The 21,261-nt window shown below is 40.3% G+C and overlaps 1 protein-coding gene across 1 annotated transcript in view; it reads right to left on the minus strand.

The window, feature by feature from the left end:
* LOC149318034 (uncharacterized) overlaps window positions 1-21,261 on the minus strand; it is a 99,331-nt gene that overhangs the window by 69,278 nt on the left and 8,792 nt on the right. Inside the window, exons 3-11 of the mRNA XM_089508897.1 lie at window positions 21,118-21,240; window positions 19,892-20,017; window positions 18,939-19,112; window positions 17,856-17,987; window positions 10,886-11,014; window positions 9,844-9,972; window positions 8,321-8,455; window positions 4,382-4,513; window positions 3,520-3,648 (exon numbers count right to left, since the gene is read on the minus strand). Coding sequence (XP_089365023.1) covers window positions 3,520-3,648; window positions 4,382-4,513; window positions 8,321-8,455; window positions 9,844-9,972; window positions 10,886-11,014; window positions 17,856-17,987; window positions 18,939-19,112; window positions 19,892-20,017; window positions 21,118-21,240 — 1,209 coding nt within the window. The remainder of the gene's footprint in view (window positions 1-3,519; window positions 3,649-4,381; window positions 4,514-8,320; window positions 8,456-9,843; window positions 9,973-10,885; window positions 11,015-17,855; window positions 17,988-18,938; window positions 19,113-19,891; window positions 20,018-21,117; window positions 21,241-21,261) is intronic.

The raw sequence follows: 21,261 nt of genomic DNA on the forward strand, positions 1-21,261 counted from the left end.
GAAAAGGCAGAATTACTCAACACCTTCTTTGCCTCAGTCTTCTCAGAAAAGGAAAAGGGTGCTCAACCTGAGGACAATGGAGCAGAGGATAGAATAGGGGAATTTCAGTACAGAATAAGTAAAGAGATAGTAGAGGAATACCTTATTAATCTAAATAAATTTAAGTCTCCAGGACCAGATGAACTACATCCAAGGGTATTAAAAGAACTGGCAAATGTAATATCGGAGCCATTGGCAATAATCTTTGATAACTCCTGGAGAACAGGAGAAATCCCAGCAGACTGGAGGAGGGCAAACGTTGTCCCCATCTTCAATAAGGGAAAAAAAAGAGGATCCCAACAATTATCATCCAGTTAGTCTGACATCAATACCAGGAAAGATTCTAGAGCAGATCATTAAACAGAGAGTCTGTGAACATCTAGAAAGGAATGCCACAATCACAAAAAGTCAACATGGGTTTCAGAGAAAGAAGTCATGCCAGACAAATCTGATCTATTTCTTTGATAAAATTACCAGATTGGTAGATGAAGGGAATGCTGTGGATATATTATATCTTGATTTCAGTAAGGCCTTTGACAAGGTTTCTCATGACATTCTTGCAAACAAGCTTGTAAAAGGTGGGCTAGACAAGGTAACTGTTACATGGATTTGTAACTGGTTGACCGGCCAAACCCAAAGGGTGCTCAACAGTGGCACCTTTTCATCCCGGAGAGAAATGACCAGTGGGGTCCCACAGGGCTCTGTCCTGGGGCCAGTGTTATTCAGCATCTTTATCAATTACCTGGATGACAGAATTGGGAACATACTTATCAAATTTACAGATGACACCAAATTAAGAGGAATAGCTAATACTCCAGAGAACAGGATCAAAATTCAAAATTACCTGAATAGACTTGAAAGCCGGGCCAAAGCTAACAAAATGAAATTCAGCCCGGAGAAATGTAAGGTACTGCACTTAGGGCAGAAAAATAAAATGCACAGATATAGGATGGGGGACACCTGGCTGAATGAGACTACATGTGAAAGGGATCTGGGAGTCCAAGTAGACCACAAGTTGAACATGAGTCAACAGTGCAATGCGGCAGCTAACAAGGCCAATGCAATTTTAGGCTGCATCAATAGAAGTATAGTGTCTAGATCAAGGGAAGTAATAGTGCCACTATATTCTCCTCTGGTCAGGCCCCATCTGGAATATTGTGTCCAGTTCTGGGCACCACAATTTAAAAAGGATGTTGAGAAACTGGAGCGTGTCCAAAGGAGGGTGACTAAAATGGTCAAGGGTCTGGAAACCATGCCCTATGAGGAACGACTTAGGAAGCTCAGGATGTTTAGCCTGGAAAAAAGAAGATTAAGAGGTGATATGATAGCCCTGTTTAAATATTTGAAGGGATGTCATATTGAGGAGGGAGCATGCTTGTTTTCTGCTGCTCCAGAGAATAGGAGCCGGAACAATGGATGCAAGCTCCAGGAAAAGAGATTTCACCTCAACATTAGGAGGAACTTCCTGACAGTAAGGGCTGTTTGACAGTGGAAGAAACTCCCTTGGAGTGTGGTAGAATCTCCTTCCTTAGAGGTCTTTAAGCAGAGGCTAGATGGGCATCTGTTGGGGATGCTTTGATTTGGATATCCTGCATGGCAGGGGGTTGGACTGGATGGCCCTTGTGGTTTCTTCCAACTCTATGATTCTATGATTCTTTATATGAAGCAATATCCGGATTGAGTAAGTGTTGCCCCTGCCGGATTATCCTGCAATTTCTTCTGAAGAGTTAGTATGCAGATACTTCCTGTGAATTCAAGAGATTATATAGCCATCATGGCAAACAGCTATTGATAGACTGATATATAGATGGGAATCTTCCAGAAGTGTTTACATATTTCTGCTTGGAAGGGGGTTGGATATAGATGGTTCTGGTAGTCTCTCGCAATTCTAAGATTCCATGATTGTCACCTCTTGCTTTCTTACCTTTTATAAATGAGTCCACTATCCTTGTGTTGGTGTTTTGTATGTACAGTCCCATGGCCTTTGGAGATTTCAGTTTCAGTTTGCTTCGGAAAATTTATAGTTCATCTTTGTAAGTTTCTTCTTCCCATGTATCATGTATCCTTTCACATTTTTATATAGATATTCTGTATATTGTTTCCATTTTTTAAAAAAAAATTGTCATGATTGTGAATTATGCTCTTTTGACTTCAGAGCACCCCTAACCTTGGCTTAAATTGCTCTTTGAATTCCCAGATGTTGTGGAAGAGGTCTCTTGTTCTTCCTTTTTTGTTGTTGGCTTCTATCTTTTCTGCATTAATTGTTATAGTAGTTTCCTTTGTACTTGCACACTAATTGTTGGGCTATAGGATTCATGGTTCTGATTTTGTTCCTGTCCCCATTTTCATTTGTTTCTCATCTTTCTTTAACCGCTTGAGCATTTTGTCTGTCATCCATTGTTTCATCTCCTTTTTGTCTGCAATTATCCTCTTTCTGCATTCCAGAAGTCCCCGACTTCTGTCTTCTCATTCTGGGTCAACAAGGCTTAAGAGTGAAAATCTTTTTCTCACACTTTCTTCAAATTTGGTTGGAAAGTTTTCTAGATCATATTTTGGCATGATTATTGATTTGGCATTCTTCTTCAGCTTTTTTCTAATCTTGGATATTAGTAGCTCATGGTCTTTATTGCAGTGGGTGCCTGGTTTTGTTTTTGCCACAAAAATGGAGCTTCTCCATCTTCTGTTGCCTATTCTGGAGCTTCTCCATCTTCTTTAATCTATTTCGTCTTTGTGTTGGCAACCTAGTGATGTTCAAGTATACAGTTCTCTCTCCAGTTATATGAAGAATGTATTTGTGATGAATGGTGTAGTGGGATGTAACCACTGCTTAACAAGTCAGGTAGATGTGATAATTGATGGCAATTTATAATCTTCTCCCTACAAATGTTCTGATTGCCATCATTTGGCAATCCAGAGTCGGGGAGGAAATAAACCAAGATGTATATTCCCAACTGAGGGACTGTCTTTCAGACTCAAGACAGTGCAGATCACTCTGTTGTTGAGAGAAACATTCCCATCTTCCTGTACCAACACTGGGTATTAGCCAGTTAAGCTGCACTACAAATTGATGGGCTGTATGTGTGTGTGTGGGGGGGGGAGGGGGTGGAACTGGTTGTCAATCTGAATGCTGAAAGCACAGGGTGTGCTTGGAGGAACTGGAGCACAGTGATGGAATAAAGTACTCCTATCAAAAGCTTCTCTGGCTCACCAGTCATCGTTCTCCATACTTCAGACTTAGATAATTAAGGATTATCTACAGCCAGGCTACATAAACCCATAAATACACAATTTCAGAAGCAATAAGATTAGCAGGGATATATATATATATATATATATATATATATATATATATATATATAGAGAGAGAGAGAGAGAGAGAAAGTTAATTGCTTAAGAAACCAGCAAGATAGTACTTCAGGATTTCGATTATGCTTGATGAGACAGAAAAAGCAGGTGTCGATAATGGAGACTTTGACTTACGCTGCTTGCAGTCACGGTCAATCCAACCCGGGGGACATGAGCATTCACCAGTGATGGGGTTACATGAAGCATTGCTGTTACAGCTGCATTGCAGCAAGCATTTTTTTCCATGGTAACCAGCGGGACAAGCTGAAAAGAGATAAGTCATGCAGTACTTGTCAGTTAGATATATGAACTCAAACAAAGGCATGAGAGAGAACACAGTGCTGGTCACGATCCACTCATTGTGGATCACTAAACAAGAGGTGACCTGAAAAATCATCCTGCCTACAGTAGGATGATCCACCCATTACTCCCACTTGCATCACATTTCTGTGGAAATTACTGTTCCTTTGTTGCTATTTTTAATAATGTAATTAATTGTGTTGTGCAACATGCTGGAATTTCATACCTGTAGAAATCACTCCTCCTATTTCACTATTTTAAGACTATTTTATTGTGCTTTGATTATACAGAAATCCAATCAGATTTTATAGTTTATTCTGTAGAACTCCTGGTCCTGGGACAGTAAACTAGATCTGGGGCTATCCAGATGATGCACCTGGTATCCTGTGATATGTTTCCTTCTTGCCCTATTTTTTTCACATTAGAATTAAAGTGAAATCACTTGTGCTAGTCACTTGTGAGCTTACACACAATTGCTTGTGTGTGACAGAGATCATAATCAGAGAATAAACATGTTTCTTTCCATGTTTTCTGCTCCCACTCTGAATCCTAATTGTCATAAACAAACTTATACCTTTGCATTCTAGTTTGTTAGTTATCTTTAAAGCTTATACTGATGTCCCTCTAAAGGGAATGACTTGTTCATTTTTCATACATCTCTGTTTCTCCCAACCCACACAGAAACACTCATACTTACAAGCATTACAGTATTTTCCAATATAGCCAGATGGACATTCACACACACCAGTCTCTTTGTTACATTGTCCTCTATTCTCACAGGGATCACATGCAAAGTGACAGTTCACACCCCAGAAGCCATCAGGGCAATCTAGAAAGAAAGAAAGAAAGAAAGCAGGGAATATCAGATTATAATTTTCTAAGAATAAGACAAGACAAACTTGATTGTGTGTGTGTGGATGAGGGCTGGCAGGGGCAGAAATACCCACTTTCCAAGTATTGATTAAATGATGTCTTCCATTTCAGAAATCTGCCACATATGTTTACAGGTGTTTATTGGTAACAGAGTCCCAACAATCATTTCCTAGGAAGCCTTCATAATCTTAGAAGGTTTCCAGATACTCTGAACTCATGGAGAAGTTGGGGATTTAAGATCTCTTCAGGGTCTGAATTGGAATCAAGATTTACACTAATCCTAATATGGAGCATAGACAATTTCACTTTTTGGAAATTTAACCTTTGGGATTATATGGCACTTTAGGATTCATATTAAACATCTGAGCTAAGTGTTTTTAAAAACAGGCCAAGAGACAGGGAATGTGGATTTGACAACAAGACAGACTGAGACATCCAAAAGCTACTCCTGTTGCAATTGAAATGAAAATACTCATGCAATTTTCAGCATAAGGACTACTGACTTGCAAAAATACCCAATTTAACACACTTTTTCACTAAAAGACTATTCGTGGACTTTAAAAAACAAGCTTATCCTGTCACCGTGTGTGTGCGTGTGTGTGTGTGCGCGCACACACACACTATTAGTAAAGGCATTTCTAACATTGATTTTAGAAAGAGATGAGGGAAATCTGGCTAAACCTTCTTGTCAGACAAATTTAATTTTGTAGACTTATCTCCTAAAACCCCTAACCAACATGTCATTCTGAAATGTGACAGCAATCTGCCATTCTGGTTCCCACAGAGGGCTATTTAGACAAAAATAATGGGTCTCCTGGCTTAATCTAGCTCTTCCTCTAGTCAGCAGCTGAATGGCATCCCACTTTCTACCAGGAACCAGCAACAAATCTCACACCCACTCATGTGTCCAGTTACTCCTTACATTTGTTTCTGTCTCCTCCTGCTTATGGCTGGGGTTCCCAGATCTCAGGGTCTGCATTTTCACTCTGATTATTAGTGCAAGGGGAAAGAATGTCAGGATGAATGCTGTGGTTGATGCTTAACATGTTATACTTAATGATATCATGAGGGTCTGCCCCTGGCAAAGCATCATCTCTACATCTGAGGAATGGACCTGAAATCTCATAGCTTGGGATAGTCCAGACTTGGCAACCCAATTTAGGGGCCTCAATAAATCTCATGGCTCCTTAGTGCATAGTTTGTGCGCGCGCACACAAGCACACGCACACACACACACACACACACACACACACACACCCTTTATCAGTAATCACACTGTCCTTCTTCCTTTTTATAAAATTTTATATTTTTGTAACAGTTTGTTCCTGGTTGCAGATTTTCTTTTAATTTGTATTTCTCTCCTCTTTTTTTAACTATTTGAAATGGGGTATCCATAATATATACACTACTCAGCTGCATGCTAGTAATCCTGTTGGTCTCCTTTTGAGTCACGCTGATCCTTAGATGTCAACAACAGAATAAAAGATCCAGGAGAGGTTAAAAAGCATCTGCGGGTGTGACCAAAACACCATCAAGTGTTTGCAGAATATGTTGTTCTGGAGATTTAGGGGCATCTTGCTCTTAATTGGGTATGATTTGCTGCATGCATTCAGATGTGTATGATGTGTCTTGATGCCTTAGGAATAGGGCAAATGAGCTTGAGAATCCTTTCCAACAAGACTGAGCAACTCTGGATGGTTTGGGATATTTTTGTTCTTTTTGAATACCCCACCCCCCCAAGGACCAGACCATCCCCTCTCAATGAAACTGGAGGTAGCCAGAAATCTATTTCTGGCTTTAATATTCACCTACCCCTTTTCACTTTAAAAAAAAGGCATGAATCATCCTTTTAACAGTTTAACATTTTTATGTAGTTTTGGGAGAGTGTAGGTGGGCCCCTGACAAACTCAAAAAGAGGTGATAGAGGTGCCAGAATTTTCCATTCAGCCCCTACTCCATCTTCAAAAACATACAGAAGTTGTAAGTTTCTCCATGCTGGCCACGGATATTTGCAGTCTACAGTTTCATGGTCTCACAGGCACTGCAGAAATAATCCAGTTTGGCACTATTTTAACTTCTGTGGTTCCATGCTATGGAATTCTGGAGATTGTAGTTTGTTGTGCCACCAGAACAGAGCACACGTAACTGTGGTGACAGTGGTTGTTGAGTCAAATGCTTTCACGGCTGGCATCCATGGTTTTTTGTGGGTTTTCTGGGCTATGTGGCTATGTCCTAGAAGAGTTTGTTCCTGACATTTTACCAGCTGGCGCGCGCGCGCACACACACACACACACAGACACAGACACAGTGGACCATTGGTATCCACTGGGGTTTGGTTCCAAGACCCCTGTGGATACCAAAATCCATGGCTACTCAAATCCCATTAAATATAACAGCATAGTAAAATGGTGTCCCTTATATAAAAGGGCAAAAAATGGGATTTGTGTTTGGGAATTTATATATGTAAAAAAATGTTTTCAAGTCATGGACTCTGTGATCAATGGCTATGGAAACAGAAATCTCACTGTTTTAAGCAAACAGAATTCTTTGAACTCACTAAAACACATGTGTATCACTTGATCTTTCTGTGTCTAATTTCTTTGAATTTGATGTTCAGTGGGCATCTATCAGGTTTGTACAGTAGGTGGGCCTGTTGGCCAGGTCAGCAAAAATGGACACATTTTACACTTACTCATGAGGATCCTACAACAAAGGGATAACTGGAATACAAATTATCTGCTTTTCTTTTACTGTCATTAAGCGGAGTGATGTGATCACCACCCCAAGCCACAAATTCTGGCAATCATGAAAATTATTTTTTTCATGTCATCAGTTACAGGGTGCCATCCACTGCCATGTATATCTGAGACAAACCCTCTCACAAGCCCTCTTTCAGACAATCAAAATGCAATCATAATAAACTGCATAACTGCTCCTCTTTCACAATTCTTAGCAGTATGCGAGGGAAGAGTCGCAGACACAAGAACTCAAACAAAACAAGTCTGAGGATGCAACCACACTGCAGATTTAAAGCAGTTTGACAGCACTTTAACTGCCATATCTACAGGATCCTGGGATTTCTAGTTTGGTGAGGTATTCAGTATTCAGAGTGCTCTGGTGCCTCCCCAAACTACAAATCCAAGGATTCTGTAGGATAGAGTCATGGCAGTTAACGTGACGTCAAACTGCTTCAATTCTGCAGTGTAGATACATCCTCAGACTTGTTTTGTTTGAGTTCTTGTGTCTGAGACACTTCCCCTGTATATTGCTAAGAATTACGAAAGAGGAGCATATTCTTAGTTATGCAATTTATTATGATTGCATTTTCATTGTCTGAAAGAGGGTTTGCTTCAGATATAAAAACAACTTGGATGACTTAGGAGGCAATGACTGAGTCCTTATTTTACCAATACATTTGTCTGACTAAATGTTTATGTGTTTTATTTGTGTTTCACAAGGAAGTCAAAATGGCTTATGAAACAAACTGAAAAATAATTTATTTCATAAAACACTCAGCAAAATGAGAACCATAGCACACCTGAAAGCTAGATAGAAGCCTGATAACAATACCTATTGTAAGAGCCATTTTAAACTGCTATTCTAAACATTTGGTGTTCACTAACAACAGTTGTGAAGGAAAATAAACTTTCTTAGAAACTTGGGTTTTTAACCACAGTAGAGAAGCACACAAAACCATTACAGAATGCGGGAGGAATAAATAACAATGTGGAGAAAGAATCAAGCCATATAGGGAAATGCCTACTTTTTTCACACTTGGTTCCTTCATAGCCTGGTTTGCAAATGCAGGTACCATTTCTGGGATCACAGTTCTGGGTGTTCTCCTTCACACACTGGCACTCTGCTGAGCAGCCAGATCCATAGACCCATTTGGGGCATGCTGAGGACAGATTAAAGAGAAACAGTGATATCATTATTACACTGGTATAGTAAAAGTGGTCCCTGAAGATTCAGACAGGGAGACAGGCAAGCAGGTATTACTTTTGGGTCCCCCCACGTCCCAAAAAGAGATCTTAGCTACTAGTAACTTATCATACTGGCCTAACTATAATTGTTCCCATCTACAGAATATTTACATAAATGTTGATTTACTATTCAGAAATTGATTGAATTGGTCTACTCTAGTTGGGACTAGCAATTGAATTTTGGTCATGAACTTTAGTCAATATAGGTTACAATCCGATACACCTTTAACCAGCACTAAGTCCCACTGAGCTCAGTGGGTCTTACTCATATGTAAACATGCACATGATGTTATAAGTTGAAGATACGCACAACCAAGAATAGACTGTACAGTGTACTGCACTGTAAAACTGCCTAGTTTTGTGTATGGCTAAAATTAGGAGATTCGAAAGAAAACATATAGTTTGCTTTTAGGCTATAAACATATATTTTAAATGAGGGACCACCCTGTGTATGGAACAGGGCCAGCCCTACTATTAGGCAGAATAAGGCATCTGGCTTAGGCAACAGAATTGAGAGTGATGAAAGGGAAGCAAATGATTTTTTATTTAATTTGAGGCTTTCCACTCTGGCCCTACTTTTCCATGGGCAAACTATGTTTGAGGCAAAAAGCTATGCTGCATATGATCTCCCATGTCAGACAGTGTTTTCCTGAAGAGCCAGACAAAATGTGTCAAACAACTACTGGGCAGCAGCAGTACTGGGGGAATGACACTGGTGGAAGATCTCTCAGAGTTATCCTGTAGCTGATGCTTGTTAGTACTGTACTGTGCAGAAGGAGACATGGTAAACCCCTTTTAAATGTCTTTTACTGGGGAAAACCTATAACGAGCCATCAAAGAAGCTGCAGTCTTGAGTTTGCAAGACCTGAACAGAGCTGTGGATGACAGGGTGACTTGGAGATCTCTCCTGCATAGGTTCACCATAAGTTTACTTGGTGGCAATTTGGTACTTTACTGCCAGAGATGTGAAGAAATGCTTGAGGGACTTTCTGCTCAAGTGCAAAAATGACCTGTTGTGGCAAATTAGCTTACAGTTGTAAACCGCTTAGACAGTGCTTAAGTGGTATGAAGTGATATATAAATGAAGCTTGTTTGTGTTTGTTTGTTTTAGAAATATTTTCTAAAATTAATTTTCAAGCTGTTTCAGATTGGGAAAAAAAGAAGTGTGTGCTCATTCAAACAAACAAACAAACAAACAAAAAATTCTATGCACCCTAATTGATAGACAGACTTTGCAAGTGTCATGATTTTTTTTTAATCCACTAGATACATTCTTTACTGCATTTGGTATTACTTGACTCACTTAGATGGCAGAAGCGACCATACAGCCCAGGATCACACAAGCAGGCTCCATATAACCTGTGGCAATATCCATTGTTAGCACAGTTGCATTTCTTGTTACAATGCTTCCCAAAACGTCCTTTGGGGCAGCCTGATATATATGCAGCAAAAAATAAAAAGACAACACAGTGTAATTATCATCTAAGATCAATATGGGAAAACCTCTCTATTTATTATGAACAGCAACATGTTGAGGGAGAGTCTCTTCATTACAAAGGCCCTTGTCAATGGATGTTCATTGCCATGGTTTCTGAGGTTGCAACAAGATGCATGACAGCAGTCATGTAATGTTTATGGATGTTCCACTGAGTTACTATCCCAAAAAGGTTGCAGAAGAGCTAAGGTATTCGAATAGAGATACACATATTTATCATCATATCTAATATGGTGTTCCAAGAATCCCATTTTCAATGAATAATTATCATAGTACCTAGTACCAGTGCCTGGGAAAATTGGTTCTTTGGGTGAAAGCTTCTAGAATTTGCAGCTGGTGAACAGAATCCCCTAGCTCACTGGAGAACTCTGGGGGTTGCAATCCAGAAAGTCATTTTTCAAATTTTGCTGTCTCTGGAACAATGGTCCCCATTGCTCCCAGTTTCTGTGGCTGCTCCTGCGCCTGCTTGATATAGGACCAAGTTGGCAGCCTTTGAATTCATTAGGAGCCTTTGATGGTGTGCCATCGTACCCTTGTAAGTTACGGATGTTTTTCTATATTGTGTGTGTGACAAGAAAGACTCCAGATAAATGTCACAGGAGGTACAAAAAGACTTTATAGTAATTTAGGAACAGAATGGTGTAGAAGCCAACACAAAACTGAATCTGAAGGGTATAGACTCTACAGTCCAAGATGACTGTTCAAGAGTTTGTACCATCACTTCCAGTCACACATATAACTATTCCATGTACATGAGCTTTCAAACTGTGGCAATTAAAGAAGATAAGCATAAGCAATAAAAAGAATACTTAGCTGGAAATGAGGCAAAGCAAAACAATAAAATCCTTACCATCCTCACAAAACTTTCCATTAATCCCTGGAGGGCAGTAACACTGTCCTGTTACTGGGTCACAGGAGCCTCCGTTCTGGCACTTGCAGACGCTGCTACAATCTTTGCCATACATCCCCATAGGACAAGCTGTAGCCAAATATGTACAAAATGAATAAGCAATGAAATCTAATCACATCAGGAATAAAGAGACACTGCCCTTCAGCTATTAAGCTGAAATGAGACAAAGCTTAGAGAACAGTCTAGATTTTATGCCTTGCTGTTTCCATAGATAATAATACTTATCAGCCTGCTATTGTTTGTTGAAGAAGACTGAAAAATGTCAGCTTGAAATAACTATGTAACGTGAAGAGTGTCATGAATTGCTCACCTGTGAACACATCCATTTTTTCCCCATTTGAATCTCACCAAGTTCTGGCCATAGCTTGGAAAAATTCCCTTTGCAGACTACAATTTACAGCTCACAGAATCCTCTAGTGACTACAGGCACTAGCATCTCACAAGTTTTTCAAAGTCAGAGCTCTGGTTCTAAAGACAATTGAGTCTGTGGGTAGATATCAAAGCAAATGGGTGAGTGGACTTTGAAACTCACTTTCCAACTGCACACACTAATTTTTGATGGCAGATGACATCAGCTAAGACTGACATCTGTCTAGACAGAAGGGTGGTTTATTGTTGCCACTTCAGGAGCACTTTGGCTTTCTGTCACTTGGGACGAAAGTATACAGGAGCTGAAGAGAGAATATGTGTCAGACAACATCCTTGGGTCATCACTTTCTGCTTCTCTGAATACAGTCAGATCAGCCTGATGTCAAGGCAACTCAGGGTCAATCTAGTAGCTGATTAAACTATCAAATGGGCTTTTCCATCACAGAGAGTATCTGTGTCTTGCAGTTGCAGATCATCCCCAGTTCAAAGTAGTATTCAATAATTTTAAATCTTTAAAAGGAGATTGAAATAAATGGAATCTGGCTCCCAAAAGACATGAAGACACACATTGGAACAGTTTAATCACTGCACTCTTCATGCCAGGTAGAGGCTGCTATCTACATTCTTCTTTCTCTGTCATAAATGACTCAGCATGGTGCAGTACATGGGTTTTCATTCTATATTCCAAGGAATCTAAAGGTCCTTCATAAACCTAATAAAAACATTTATTCATTTATCAGGACAGGATACGGAGTTGAGACTGCCATGGTTGCCTTAATCGTGTGAAAGGGATCTGGGAGTCCAAGTAGACCACAAGTTGAACATGAGTCAACAGTGCAATGCGGCAGCTAACAAGGCCAATGCGATTTTAGGCTGCATCAATAGAAGTATAGTGTCTAGATCAAGGGAAATAACAGTGCCACTCTATTCTGCTCTGGTCAGGCCCCACCTGGAATATTGAGTCTAGTTCTGGGCACCACAGTTTAAAAAGGATGTTGAAAAACTGGAGCCTGTCCAAAGGAGGGTGGCTAAAATGGTGAAGGGTCTGGAAACCATGCCCTATGATGAATGACTTAGGGAGCTGGGGATGGTTAGCCTGGAGAAGAGAAGGTTAAGAGGTGATATGATAGCCCTGTTTAAATACTTGAAGGGATGTCATATTGAGAAGTGAGATGACTTGTTTTCTGCTGCTCCAGAGACTAGGACCCGGAGCAATGGATGCAAGCAAGCTACAGGAAAAGAAATTCCACCGCAATATTAGGAAGAACTTCCTGACAGTAAGAGCTGTTCGACAGTGAAACACACTCCCTCGGAGTGTGGTGGAGTCTCTTTCTTTGGGGGTCTTTAAGAAGAGGCTGGATGGCCATCTTTCGGTGATGCTTTGACTGCATGGCAGGGGGTTGGACTGGATGGCCCTTGCGGTCTCTTCCAACTCTATGATTCTATGATGATCTCCATCTGGGCATTGACAGGGAAAGTGTGACCCTGCTGGTGCTCTTGGACATCTCAGCGGCCTTCAATACCATAAACCATGGTATCCTTCTGGAACACCTGAGGGAGTTAGGTACTGGGGGCACTGCACTCCAATGGCTCCATTCCTACCTCTCTGGCAGATTCCAGATGGTGAGGCTGAGGGACAGCTGCTCTTCTAGGAGAGAGCTGGCATCTGGCATCCCTCACGGCACCATTCTATCCCCCATGCTGTTTAACATTTACATGAAGACGCTGGGAGAGATCATCTGGAGACATGGGGCACGGTATTATCAGTACGCTAGTGACACCCAAATCTATCTCTCTATGTCTCCGACTGCTGCAGTGACTAAGGATGGTATCTCTCCTCTGGACGCCCCCCTTGGGTTGGTAATGGACTGGATGAGGGAAAACAAACTCAAGCTGAATCCAGAGAAAATGGAGGTACTCGCAATAGACCCAAGTCCAGGGATGGAATTTTGTCAATCAGTCCTGGATGGGGTTACACATCCCCTAAAGGACAAAGTTCACAGTTTGGGACCCATCTTTACAGCTATCATCCCATGTGCATATGATGGCCAGGAGTGCATGGTACCAACTTCAGTTGATACACCAACTGCGTCCCTACCTGGACCAAAAGGACCTTGAAGCAGTGGTACATGCACTGGTAATCTCTCGTTTAGATTTCTGTAATGCACTCTACATGGAAACACCTTTATACCAAGTTTGGAAGCTTCAATTGGTGCAAAATGTGGCAGCCAGATTGGTCTCTGGAACATCTAGGTCAAACCCTATAACACCAGTATTAAAATCTCTTCATTGGCTTCCAATCAGTTTCCGGGCGCAGTACAAAGTGTTGGTTATTACCTTTAAAGCCCTACATGGCTTGGGCCAGGGCCAGAGTTACTTGAGGGAACGCCTATCCCTACGCAATCCGCCCTGCACTCTCAGAATATCCGGGAAGAATTTATTAGAGCATGTAAAGACCAGGTTAACAACTTTCCACAGAGCATTCACTGCCATAGCCCCTAAATTGGGGAATGGCTTGCTGGAGATCCGTCTCATCACCACCTTAGATGCCTTTAAGAAGGCACTCAAGATGGATCTCTTCTGACAGGCCTATCCACCCAAACTGTTATAAGAGATTAAAAAATGCTCAACCTCCATTTGTAATAGTATGTATTTTAGATAACGATTTAATTTATGCATTATATTGATAGTGGTGTTATTGTTTTACTGAGTGTATTTGATATGATACTGTTGCTTTTATTGTTGTAATGTTGTTTTTATTGTTGTAATCCCTCCTCGATCCGCAGGGAGAGGTGGGAAATATAAATAAAATTATTATTATTATTATCATTATTATTGGATTTACATTCAATTTTTCTCCCAAAATGGAATTCAAGGAGGCTAAAATATCTGGCGATATCTTTGACAATGGCAGGTCAGTTTCTGGAAACACATGCTGTCCATTATTACTGGTCTTTCTTTATAATGTGTAGATGCAATAAAATATTGAACCTAGGTTCAGTTCATGTGGTGTCTTGGAAGATCCCAATATACTGCCCAACATCTCATATTAATGAAGAATAGGGATGGAAAGAATATTTTGAAAATTTCCACTCAAAATGGTGGGGAAATGTTGCTCAAGTGTTGGGAAACCCTGATGAAACGAATCCTGGATAAGAATCTTCACAGCTGGAAAGCAGATTATAGAAATAGAGTTTTCTCTATCCTTGGGTGTTTGTGGGGAGGTGTTTCACATGTCTATGCAACAATATTATTTTCTATACATATTATTCTCCATTTTCTATACAGAGAATGCTGTTTTCTGTGCAGAAAAGGTGGTTTTCTGCACAAAACTTACATGTGCATTTACCAGTAGTCCCTAACTAAAGCATTTTCTACACAGAAAATATTTTTATACTATTTTCTATACAAACCTTCCCCCATGAATTTTGGCCAGAATAAGTCTTCAAAAACTGTGTAAGAAGAAAATTGCTAAAGTTACTAACTGCTTCCTTCAAGAACAAAATTAGCAAAGAATTACATCCCTACCAGAGAATGCACACCAGAACACAAAACTGGAATTTATAGAGAGACACTGGCTATTTCTTCAATGGGTAAATAATTTTCTTAGGTCTCCACTGGTGTTACAGAAAATAATTCTGGATTTGGATAGGGAAAAGTGGGATTTAATTTCTCACTAAGCCATCAAGCTAGTTATATATGGTCCTGAACATGTCTCTTTCTCATACTCTAACTCATAGGATTCTTGTAGTGATAAAATGAGATGATGGTATTACCTTAATATTTCATCTTTTCCTTAAAATTGTGACTCAAGGCAGCTTACAGATTAAAATAAGTGCAATATACCAGTAGTTAGAACCAGTAGTTAGAACAATTCCACCAATTAAAAACATTAGATTAAATTTTTAAATTTTAAAACTCTTTAAAACAAAAACGAAACAACACCCATATCAATATGTGAAGGTCTGGTGGCAGAAAAAACATTTTTATCTGCCATCAAAAAGAAAGCAAAGATGGAGCCATCCTGGCCTCTCTAGGGAGGGAGTTCCAGAGCTTGGGAGCAGCCTCTAAGAAGGCCCTCTCTTTTGTTCCCACCAAACATGCCTGAGAGGGTAGTGAGACAGAGAGAAGGGCCTCTCTGGATGATCTCAATACTCTGGGGAGCTCATACAGGGAGATACTGTCCTTCAAGTAGCCTGGATCTAAGCTGTATAGAGATCTTGTAGTGCCTTTGAGACTAGGAGAAAGAAGTTGTTAGCATAAGCTTTCACAGAAGTCTATGAAAGTTTATTCTCCCAGCTTCTTTCTCTTTGTTAGTCTCAAAGGTTCTGCAAGATCCCTTTGAAAAAAAACAAGCAACTTTAAGGCACACACCCCTAGTGTGCCATAGTGTGCATGTCAAGTTTCAGTGTCTTGCTTTCTTGAAGCTATAGTTAGACTGACAGACCAACACAGAGAGAGACATACAGACAGAAGAACACACAGTCCTTTATAGTGTAGTTTGATTTATTTCTTCCAGGTGGGGAGCTTTTAGCTTTCCAAACTCCATGACTGTTGGATTCCATGGCTGTTGGTCAAGGATGATGGGAGTTATGTTTCCTCCTACTTTTGGAGGGTCACAGATTCCTCATTTCTGATTTAGTTAGTTTACATCTTTATCTGTAAGACACCTGAAGTCTTTTGTCAGAAAATGGCAACCAAGAAATGCAAAGTTATTATCACTATTATCATCACAATGACCTTGGTTTTATAGTTTTTCACATGACACCATTATAGCTCTATACTCCACTTTTAACTGCCATGGTTCTACCCCACAAAATTCTAGGAGTTGCCATTTAAGGAAAGATTAGAGAGCTCTAGTTCCTCACAAACCCCAGGGCTCCATAGAATGCTGTCATGGCAGTTAAATTGGGATATAGATTTCCATTCCTGGCTCCAACGTTGCTCCAGCATGGCTCAATCATCGCTCAAAGGTGGCGGAAGTGAGCGTGTCTGGAAGCCAGGTGCGCTTCCTTAATTGTCATTCAATTAACACTCCCTCCTTAGCATTCCTGAATCATTCCTGGGGAGCAGATTTCCTATGAACGCAAAGTTTGCGTTCATAGGAAATCTGCTCCCCTTGTGACAAATCAGGGACGCTAGAGGAGACTCCGCCCTCCATAACTGCCATCCGCCGGCCTGAAAGGGAGGTCACCAGGCAGGTCCAGCTCCATCAGGGCTAGCCTGGAAGAAGGAAGATCCCTCCCTCCTGTCCATCTGCCTTGGTCCAGGCCTCGGGGAGAGAAGAACCACTGGACCTCATCCCCTTTCCCTCCACCATTCCCTTCTCCTTTTGTTTCGTGTCTTTTAGATTGTAAGCCTGAGGGCAGGGAACTGTCTGATTAAAAATAATAATTGTAAGCCGCTCTGAGAGCCATTAGGGCTGAAGGGCAGGATACAAATACCTAAATTAATAAATAAATAAACCACATTTCCATGATGATTAAGGAAGAATGCCTGGCTTCCAGTCATGAGTGCTTCCACCACCTTTGAGCAACGACTGAGCCACATTGGAGCCACGTTGGAGCCAGGTATGGAAATCTAGATACAGTCCGTCCTCGCCTTACGCGGGGGATCCGTTCTGGATCCCTCCACGTAAGGCGAATTCTGCCTATGCTTGAGCCCCATTGGAAACAATGGGGCTCGTGCGCGGCGGCGCGGCGGCGCAGGCGCGCACAGGGGGCAACAGGCGCGCATGCCCATTCAATTGAATGGGATGCGCCGCCTCTTCCACCCCGCGTGCGCGCCATGGCTTGAGCGCATACGCTCAAGTCCGCATATGGCGCGCTCACGTATGGCGCGGGCGCACTGTAGTGTGTGATGTGAAAGAGTCTCTAATGTTACTGTCTGGAGTTTCAACCATCAATTATTCAGAATCTACCCAGGAATCTAGGAATTGCTGGGGTATTCTCAGATAATGTGGCATATTACAAGTAGTGTTGCCTTTAGTAATTTGTGCTTCTGTGATCCTCTCCATGACCTGTTCATTCAGATTTTTTGTCAATCTGTTTGGAATTGCTCCCAGAGTATCTATCACCACTGGATCTATAGTTACAGTGGACCCCTGTTATACAGTGGAGTTTGGTTCCAAAATCCCTCGTAGATAACAAAATCCGTGGATGCTCAAGTCCCATTAAATACAATGGCATAGCAAAATGGTTTCCCTTATATAAAATGGGAAAATCAAGGTTTGATACTTGAAATTTATACTTTTGTTGAACATTTTCAAACCATGGATGCTTGAATCCATTTATAAAAATTCCATGTATAAGAAGGGCCAACTGTATTTTCTTTTTCTGATGGCACAGAATCTCAATTTGTAGGCCTAAATGTTAAAAAAATCTTTCCCCTCTCTTTGTCTCCAATTATGGTTGCCATTGTGGTGACAGAAATGGTTGTGCCTTGCTCTTTAGATACCAAAACTTGCCATATAATATTAATATTGATAATATACAAGGCCACTTGAAAGTCTTCAGGATATTGCCATAAGTACAATACTCACTTTCATTACAGATAATGCCAGTCCACCCAGGTGGGCAATCACACCCATTGTTCTTTCTGTTGCATTTTCCTCCGTTCATACAGTCTGAACAGCTTAAGCTGCAGTCAATACCGAACCTGTTACCCAGGCAAACTGAAATAAAAAGACAGAAGAGTCAGACTTGTAGTCTAGACACACCTACTTCCATTTATATTGAACATCCTTAATGCGAACAACTACTTATAGCAAACCAAACCTGGCCCTCATCAAAGAAACACAATTCAATGCAAGTTTGGGGATATTCATGCATTTTGTCTGGTCTGTCTTTGGAAGCAACTGACCAAATCCACATATCCAGAATCAGTGAGCAGATACAAAATAGTTGTCTTTGATTTACAATTATTTTTTTCAGCTAAAAAAACCATAATGTAATACATATAAAAATACAACTTTAAGAGGAAATACTTTTTATAGGACTAAATCTTACCACTCTGACTAGAGTACACCCATTAAATTGAGGGGGTTTACCTTTATGTTGCCTGTACTTGGGACTAATCAATAAGATTGCAGCCATAATTATTTATTCAAAGCATCTATTTATGCATCACTTTCCTGCCCACCAAGGGCCCACAAGTAAAATAAGACATTTTCATTTCTTATTTTTAAAAAACAATTGTAGAAGCGTTTTTTTAAAACAAGTTTTTCAGATTAAAAAAAAGGCCACATGAAAAAATGTAGTTTTGGCTGCCTACTCAAAGCCTGTTTGCCGTTGGAGGGAGTTCCACAACTGAAGTGCAACTACAGTGATGTGGTTAGACTAAAGATGTAAAAAAAAACAAAACAAAACAAAACAAAAAACACTTCTAAGTGTTTTTGTTAGTGAAAAAGAGTGCTCCATCACACAGAAACTTGATTGAAAAAAACCCTGCCAAATGCTTCTTTGCTTCTTTTTCTTCTGGAGATTCCTAATTCTTCACAGTGTAGAAATACACCACTATAAAAGTTCTCAACCAATCAGGGTCAGTGCTTCACTTGATTAGAATATGAGACTGTATGTATGCTCATTCTGAGAAGTATAAATGGCCATTTAAAAGAGTCTCTCACCAACTTTGTGAATATGAGTAAATTCTCCACGAAGGCCATTTTCTTCCCCATCATAGAAAGAGCCTAGTGAAGTGCTAAGATGTAGAAGCTGGGGTGGCCACCTGAAACGAAGATCATGAGTCCCAGTGACCTCCAATTCTTCTTCTTCCTCTTCCAGTTCATCTTCATCTAATGCTAAGACAAGAAGTGTAGTCTGTACATTTTCATCTTATTAAATACTACATTTGTCTTGTATATAGACCCCGAGCCCTCTTAAAGGTGTTCATTTTTCCCATGTGAACAAAATTAGATTAGATGGGAATGAGGGGGTGCTATTTGGCTATGCCCTTACTGTCACATCCTCATCATCTGGCCCACCACTACTGGAAGACCATTAAGTCATATGGGCTCCACATGCAACTTAGATCCCTGGAGAAAGAGATGCAGCAGAGAGGGTAATACATCCCCCTTTTCTCTCATCACATGACCTCTTTAATGCCTAGATAGCTCTGTTATCAAAATATTGATCCAATCTGGTATCTACATCAGTAAACAAGAAAAACACAAGCAGCACGAAACAATACAAAAATGGAATGAAAACTTCCAGAGTCATTTATCTAAAGCCATTGAGTTTATACTGATGACAAAACTATCCTGGGATGAAGAATCTTACCCTGAGTACCTTGGTTTTGTATATTGGCCAACAGCTATGAAGAAAAACTCACTAAAAGTCATTTGGATGTTTGTTGCAAAATGATAATCTTTAACTAAAAAGTAGTTTGAATGAACTGCAGGATTTGAACAAAATCAGACTTACTGGCATGGGAACTAATCAAATGGACCTCATTTTTAAGAACTACATACTATTATAATGTCTCACTCTGAATATAAAAGCATCATAACTTATAAAACTCCTAGCAAATAATATGATTTTTTTATTTAAGAAGACTTTTTAAATACATTGTAGAACTTACAAATGCAAGACTGTCTGTTCACGCTACTGAGCCTGTATCCTTCTTCACACATACATTCATAAGAACCCAAAGAATTAATACAATGTTGGTCACAGCCATCAGTGTCAGCCAGGCACTCATCGACATCTAGGAGGAAATAAGAAGAGTAAACCAAGAATGCACAAGTCAGTATGGATTAAGAATACTGTATATACTTGTGTACAAGTCTAGAAATTTTGGTCAAAAAACTAACCCAAAAAACTTGAGTCATTTTATCCATGGGTCAATGTAAGTACTATACTTCAATGCTTATTTTAAAAAGGAACCATCTCCTTCTCTAAGTGGCAGAAGGCGAGAGCTTAGCCTGTCCTCGGTGCACCTAAAAAAAGCAGCAAAACCCTCTACTCTCTGTGCTGCAACATGGCCTCTGAGCTTTTTGAATGCCTGGCCAGGAAAATGGTGGCAATTACAGCTGTTTGATACTGCCCTCAAAGGAGGACCAAGAGGAATTGGGCTCTAAAGGATTTGAATAAGAACAATATCACATTATGCTATCATTATTCCACTTTAACTGTTATGTCTGCCTCCTGTGGAATCCTGAGATTTGCAGTTTAGAGAGGGACATTTGCAATGGTTAGCCAAACGGCTCTTAGGCCTCACGAAACTACAAATCCCATAATTCGACAGGAGGAAGCCATAGCAGTTAAAGTGGTATAATAGCAATATAACAATATAGTGTGATATTGATCTAAGATATTTATGTATGTTTGTCAACCTTAAAATCAGGCAAAGTTATAACATTAAAGTTAAAGACTATCATAACTGCTAACATAGTTGCCATTTTCTTTGCTTTACCGTTTCATCCTTTCTGACATGTGTGGGTTTTCTTTGCCCCACCTGTCCCTGTTCATCTCCCCTTCAAATAGTGCAGCCACCATTTACTAGAGTTCCCTCCCCATCTATCCATCCTTTAGGGTGAGCACAAATAGTTATGCTGGAATTTTATAGTTCTGTGCCATCATTTTACCTTGCTTCATTGTCTACATCTTTTGTTACATGTCCCTAGGTCTTACTCTTGATTTATGTATGGGCCATATCAAAATTTGTAATTTTGGCCCCCAAACTTGTCCTCGACTTATATATGACATTGACTTATAGTTATATCTGGTACACATTGCTTCCTTCAAAAGAAAGGAAAGAAAGGAAAGAAAGGAAAAGAAAGGAAGAATTAAACCCCTAATATTTACCGTCACACCCACAGCCATCCAGATGAAGCCGGAATCCTGCCTTGCAGCTGCACTCATAGCTTCCAATATAGTTTATGCAGAACTGTGAACAGCAGGCATCCCCAGTTTCACATTCGTCTAGGTCTAGAAAAAGAGTGAACACAT

This window comes from Sceloporus occidentalis, unplaced genomic scaffold, assembly GCF_023333645.1.
Source record: "Sceloporus occidentalis isolate IW3139 unplaced genomic scaffold, rSceOcc1.0.p SCAF_2, whole genome shotgun sequence".
NCBI lineage: Eukaryota > Metazoa > Chordata > Lepidosauria > Squamata > Phrynosomatidae > Sceloporus > Sceloporus occidentalis.